The sequence below is a fragment of the Sitodiplosis mosellana genome, unplaced genomic scaffold (assembly GCF_009176505.1).
Source record: "Sitodiplosis mosellana isolate CC-2019 unplaced genomic scaffold, AAFC_SMos_1.0 Smas_scaffold_6167, whole genome shotgun sequence".
Taxonomy (NCBI): Eukaryota; Metazoa; Arthropoda; class Insecta; order Diptera; family Cecidomyiidae; genus Sitodiplosis; species Sitodiplosis mosellana.
Window position 1 is genome coordinate 2,415,458 of NW_022601408.1, and position 7,215 is coordinate 2,422,672.

The 7,215-nt window shown below is 35.0% G+C and overlaps 1 protein-coding gene across 1 annotated transcript in view; it reads left to right on the forward strand.

Annotated features, from left to right (window-relative positions):
- The window catches only part of LOC129575414 (homeotic protein empty spiracles-like), an 8,660-nt gene extending 5,220 nt beyond the window's left edge, over nt 1-3,440 (forward strand). Inside the window, exon 4 of the mRNA XM_055459011.1 lies at nt 2,555-3,440. Within this exon, the coding sequence (XP_055314986.1) occupies nt 2,555-2,737 (183 nt within the window). The 3' untranslated portion in view covers nt 2,738-3,440. The remainder of the gene's footprint in view (nt 1-2,554) is intronic.
- The last annotated feature ends 3,775 nt before the right edge of the window (nt 3,441-7,215 follow it).

Here is a 7,215-nt window from a genome sequence, read left to right on the forward strand (position 1 = left end):
AGAGAGAGAGAGAGAGAGAGAGAGAGAGAGAGAGAGAGAGAGAGAGAAAGAAAAGTAGGGAGAACGAGAGCCATGAAATATATTGCTTTTTATCCGAGGGACGTGGAAAACATGGTCGACGAAAATGAAAGAGGGCAAAAAGAGAATATGAAGAAAATCGAGAAACGAGATCACTGCTGAAACCGGGTATTCGAACGCACATGATTATCAACGGCAATAAAATTAATGAATTGAGTTGAAATGAACAAATTAAGTACCTTTCTACTGCATCAATAAAATCTCGTTTACATTGTATTCATTTTTGATATCTGTTTGCGTTTAGAATGCTCAAGCAGTTCGTCGCATTCATTCTCTCGTGTACGAGTAGCACAAGCCATGTATGTGATATTGTATATAGTGCCATCAAGAGTATGTGTACATTGTGATTGTCACCAGGCGCACAACCACACCAATTACACGTACACGTATAGTGTATACATACACGCATACACACATTGAGAGCGTTCTCTCTCTCCCTATCTTTCTCTGTCTCTAACACTCGGATCGAAATGCAATCACACTGTACAACAAATGAAGTCGTGTTACAGTCGACATGAATAATGTGCCAAACATAAATACATAACAAACTTGAATTATATTCATGGCGTTTGTAAAATGTCATGCTTCACATATTATCACAACTGCTCCGAAATTGCACACAAAATCTAAATAATAGCTGCTTTTTGGTAACTTCCCTTTTTTATTACTGTTGAGAGTGAGTGAGTGAGTGAGCGTGAGAGATAGAGACAGAGAGAGACACAGCAGCAGCAGCAAAGCATTGTGTTTCGTTTGTTCATTGCCTGGTTTATGATTGCTTCAAATCAGGGTCACAGTTTAGAAAATAAAAGAAGGGATGGAATGAATTTCATTCGATGAAATATCACCACGCAGGATTATCGCCATCAATAAGGTGGCATCGGAAGAAATGACAATACCGAATGTAATCGACTATATAATTCAAAATGTGCAACGTATGTGCCAATGTGATTTGCGCCGTTGCTTTTGCTGTTGCCGCGATTTCGAGCGCTACTGCCTCGCCATCGTTTAGACGAAAATTTTATTCGATTCCTCGATGTATACGGCACACAAAGCTCAAGCACACCGTGTCAATATCAGTCAATAAGCGATTTGGGATTCTTATTACATGACGTTTTTATAATGCGATGGTATTGATATTGAGTAAGAGAAAGAGAGAGAGAGAGAGAGAACGAGAACGAGGGCAATAGCAATATAGTGGAGTGTGCAAAAATGGGATTTGCTTGCATTGGATTCAATGTTGATCGAATAAATCAACTCACTTTCTATGAATGCACGCACACACAAAGGTGAAACTCAATCTCTGATAACGGCCCCATTTATACATTCACAACATCGAAGAGTCTCGTGTTTTGTCATGTTATTGTGCTCTCTCACTCCACATCGCTATCAAGCCAGATTATTGCGTCGTGTTAAAAAACGTTTTACTAACGTGTGGTGGGCAAATACTTGTGCGCCTCGCGTACTTACTCACTCATTCTCACTCACTATTGCTCTCACACCGCGCACCTACACACAATCGTGGTATGTCTTTGATTCGGGTAATATTAGAGGATTATTAACTTCTCCCTTGGGTTGGAAAGTGCTTTCTCGCATTTCCACGACGGCGGTTGAATAATAATTGAACGTATCAATTACACAAACAAAAAAAAGGGAAACAAATATAAAGGAAAATGAAGTAGGACCAGCAAAAGCGTTTACATTAGTCGTTTAAATTTGCGTGCGCATGTTGAGGGTGGTGGCCTCTTTTCTGGTTGTTTTACATGATGATGATGTTGATGATGGTTGTCTGTAGTTTTGTGCCACGTACTCGCGCACACCATATATATATATATATATACCCAGCAGATGGAGGGAGAGAGAAGAGAACGAATCTCATCATGAAATTGTTCAGTAAATAAAAATATAATTGGCCCGAAGAGTGATGAAAGTATTAAAGCGATTTACGAAGTACAAGCCCCATTTGATATTCGGGTTTCCGTGAAGACTACGGCTCCGTGTATATAATATAAAAACACAGAGCGGTGGTACGTTCCCGTGAATTATCTTTCGGTGTTTGGTATATTCGGCGGGCGTCCAAGTACAGTATTGTTATTTCCTTGATTCTTGGGATTTCGTGTGAACTTAGTGCAAAATATCGTCAATATTTGTACATCGTAAAAAGCGTGCACACACACACACACACACACACACACACAATGCACAAGAGCCAAGCATCGAAATGAAAACAATGATTGTTATTACTAGAATATTAGCAGCGCGTGAAATACTGCTGCTGCTGCTGCGACTGTGGCTGCCCCCATTGCAAATCATTTTTGTGTATTGCTTGTCAGAAATGTTTACAATAAATTAATTGTTTCGTCATTTTTGTTTGCTTATTATCGTGCGATGATGATCGGGCATTTTCATCAATTTTGATTTTTAATTTTTCCCATTCTCTTTTTCTTTGTGTTTGTTTTTTTTTTTTTTCGGCGAAAAGGTTAAGGTATGGTTCCAAAATCGGCGCACCAAGCACAAGCGCATGCAACAAGAAGACGACACAAAGGGCGAAGGTAGCAATCATTCAAATAATCTCGAAGGAAGCTACGACGATGAAGAGGAAATGATCGACATGGAGATGGATGATTGTTCCAGTGAAGATGAGCATGGCGTTCAACATTAACGGTTCCACACTACATGATTGAAAAACGAGAATAATTTTATTTTGTGAGTGATTCGCCGCATGCACTTGGAAATGCATATCAAAACAATGGAATTTCAAAAAAAAAAAAAAGTATGAAGAAGTAACAACCAGCAAAATGGAGTGAGAAGATGAAGTAGAAGAGAAAAAAAAGAGAGCAACCAACACGATTTTTTTTTGCTGTTGTTCGGTGTGCAAAATTCAGTATGATGGATCAGTGTGGCGGATCAGTGTGTAATTTGTATTGAATTTGCCCGCCAAATTAAGTTTTCATCAATCTAGAGTGTACAATGGTATGTGCATTTTATTTGGTTATATGAATAACTGTGCCAAATATTAACTATATGAGTATGGAAAACATTTTCCCAGTGATTTAATAAGCAAACAGAAGAAAATAACTAAATAATATTGAGAAGAAGAAAGAAAAAAACGAAGTACTATACGAAAAAGTTGTATATTTTGATTTTTCAACAAAATGTCGCTGTACGCACTTCTTTGGAAGGTAAAAAAGGTCAATAGCAAACTAAAGCAATGAAACTAATATGTTTTACATCAGCCAAATTCGATTCAATTCCAAAATTCAACAATTTATACATCATTATGTGATTATTTTCTGTTTTGTTCCAAAATATATCTTAGGATATAATTGAATTTATAACTTTCACTCGAAAATAAAAAAAATAAACGAAACTGAAAAACAATCGTAGAGATGATCGATGGGAAAAATCGTTGAATACGAATTAATTACTTTTGAATCATCGCTTCAACACATTGCAAAAAAGACATAAAAAGCGGCTGCGTTGCTTTCTTCTTTCCCTTATTTTGAATGAACGTACATATGCGCGGATTTCAACCGGACTCTTTTTCGAACAACACAACAGTATTTTCACAAAATATTCTACGAAATATACTCTCTTTTTAGTAACCGCGTTCGTAGATTACATTTATCGTATATATGATACATCCCGTGTAAATAGTATCATATCCCCTTCCCTCCTCCTAACAACAATTCGCCCCAAAAAAAATAATAATAGAAAAACAAAGGTATTAACACTTTGTTTGCGATGACAACATCAGTTTTCATTGTGGGAGCTCAAAAAAAAAACTTTGTCGAATTTGCAAAGGCTTAATATTTTTAAACGCTAGCTATAGTATATTCAATGAATGATACCTTTCGTAAGACAACAAACAAAATCATATTTTGATCAAATAGATATTTGATTTTAGATATAACCAATATGAAAAAAGTAAAAGAAAGATGAAGAGAAAAATTTGCGAAACAGCAACACAACTGGAACGATATTTGTTTATAAGCAAAACTAATATGCATAGAATTAGTTTGTCTCATTTATGTGTTTTCTGAAATATATTTATATTCTATTGATAAACAAGTAAAACAAGAAAAGTTAATAAGAACTAAAAATTATCGTAGTAAGTTGAATGATTGTAATTTAAAGAAAAATGAAACAAAAAATGAAAAACAAGAAAATAATATGCTCCTTTTCTCCTGCTCTGATTTCGACACACAGAGGTGTTTTCAAACCATGACACATATACACACACACACACACACACACACATTTTACTTGAGAAATTGATCTTAGTTGTACAATTTAGTAGTTTAAAAACTTTATTGAATAAAATTTTGTAAACATATTAACTGTTTAAAAGCATCTACCAACAAAAACCAAGCAAACTTAAATTGAAAAAAAAAAAAATGGACTGTTATATGTATGAGCAGAAGAAATACAATGGAAGGAAAAAAAATCCAACAACCAAACAAAGAAAAATATCAATAAATGGCACACAGAAAATCTCAGAATATCCATGTTTGTTTTTTTTTGTCTTTTGAACAGTTTCTTCATCCCGTATAAAGGTCCTGTTGAGAGCTATATAAAGTTAATTGGAATACACAGTCGGCCGGTTGGTCATGGAAGTGAATAAATTTGATGTGCTTTGTTTTGCACAAGGTCACCTTTTTTCGGATGAACTTACTGAAAGGTGACCAAACCTATTGCCAATAGATACAACATTTGTAATAAAATGTAAAACAATCAAAAAATCGTTGCGAGACGATTGTCTGGTAAGTTAGAAGAAAAAAAAAGTTTCAAATGGGGCTCTCAAACTCTCGAGTTTGTACAATTTTCTCGGCAGAAAATTTTGATTTGATATTCTACTTAAATCGTTTCATTTTGCGCACTCAAGGCTTGGCAGCGATATGAAAGGAATTCGTATACAGGCAAATCAGAAAAGTAAAAATTGTACGTCCGTAAACTGATGACTTGATAACTAAATTGATGTCATTTCATATTTAAATACCGGAAAGCAAAACCAATGTACGTAACTTGACCGGAAAGGATTTTTTGAACTCATTATCACAGATTTTCATGACGCACGACATTCAAATATCATTATTGTTTAAAGTCCATTCATGGCTGTAACGCTACAGTATGAATCGGTAAATAACCTCATAAAAGTCATTTAGTTAATTTGTTTTATCCGTAAATTAAAATACAGGACGAGATTGACGAATTCACCACTCGAAATTCATATGCAAAATGTTTGTTCTAAAAAGGAGAATTGTCGAGATGAAGCAAATAGCATGGGCTAAATCTGAATTTTTACATTAAGCGAAGAAAAAGCGTTAATTCGACCAGTCGATAAGGCAACGAAAATCAGAGAAATGATTATATGATAAATTAATAAAGGGAACTGGAGCCAAAAGAGGGAAATAAATGACGTAGAGGAGATTTCCAGACGGCAGACATACGAAACGGAATCAAAGAAGAAGAAGAAGAAGAAGGAAAAAACACAAACATTAACAAAACGAAAACAAAACAGACTTTATTGCAATTAAATGCCAGAAGGCGAGTATCTTGCTGTGATGATTCAAACATCTTTATCAATAATAAATTCATATCCTGCTTATAAAAAGAGCATTAAACCAACTAAAATGACTGCGCAACACAAAACATTTCTCTAATGAATTCAACAAAATACCAATAAGATGATTAAGTCATTAGCAGAGTACCGAAGAAAAAATAAAAAAAACAACACACGAATGGTCAACTGATATAAAATATAAAGCATAAAAAATGGTCTCAGATTCCAGCCATCCGTTCGTACCACGGGTGCAATAGAGATATATTTTAATCGATTTTGGATTTTTCAATTTGACTAAACCGAAATGATAACATTTGATGTTTGATTAGATTTATTGGCCGAAAACAGAGGGGACTCCGATACGGAGAACTATATATCGATACTGGTTTTTGTGTGGATTATAGTTCGGTAGTGATAATCAGTTGTCACTGCTGGTTTGAAAATTGACTGGCATTTCAGTGTAAATTTTTGTCGAGAAAAAAAAAACGAGTTTTTGTCGTTTTTTCTGCGTAACGATCCCTGATGAGTTGCGCTCCAGCCACTCGGGCATTTTAATAAGACATTTAAGCGTGTGATTGTTTTGGGATTTTCTTCGAAAATAGTAAAATACGTGACAAAAATTGAGCTGATTTTCAGACACATATTGTGCAAGAAATTTGTAATAAACTGTATCAGATTTTCCTGGGAAGTTTCTTCCTTTTGTTGTCTTTCGCAAATATTTAAACAAAAGAAATGGTACAATTAAAGATGAATCTAAAGGAATGGTTGTTTGTTGCATATGAATAAAAAAACGTATGTGCATGTAAGAGGTAAAATAAGAAGCAAATACGCGGAAATCTCAGCGCAAAGCCACCTCCTTTTCATTCCATTCCATTCAATTTGACTCATGCGTAACATTTGCGCTCATCATCGCATCACATCGTTTCGGCCTTGTTCCGCTCTATTTATGTTGCTTAGCGTGTGAAATAATCAAATGATAGCCGAGCACACAGTTTGTGTAAATGGCTGCTTGAAACAACAAAACGTATGCGATGAAATTTACCAATTAGCCGAAGTCCCCATAATACGCGCATAGATGAGTGGATTCATCTCAACTGATATTATGCTGATGATGAAAAGATAATTTAAAAATGAAAGAGAGGATAAAAACAACAACAACAACAACAACAACAGCTCACAATGTTTCGAGACGAGGTGTATCTAATTATTAATTTCTTAGGTTGATGATCAGTCGGAACATGAATCTGACTAATATTTATTCAAATCAATTTGATGGTTTATTTTAAAAGCTAATAATGATCTCAATCAATTGATTCCTCAATGTCAGTGTGATTCCGCGGTGAGACATCGGTTCACTCCATTCAGTGAAGCGTATTATTCTCGAACCAATCTGGACTGCGGGCCTTATTCATATCATATGAAGAAGAAGAAGAAGAAGAAGAAGAAGAAGAAAAAAACATCATTTTTGTTCATTTCTTTTCATTTCATAGAGCATCAAAAATGTGTTTGTTTTTCTTTCTTCATCAATGCCGTTTTGAATACATTTCACTATCGAATATCTTGATACAAATGTTTCT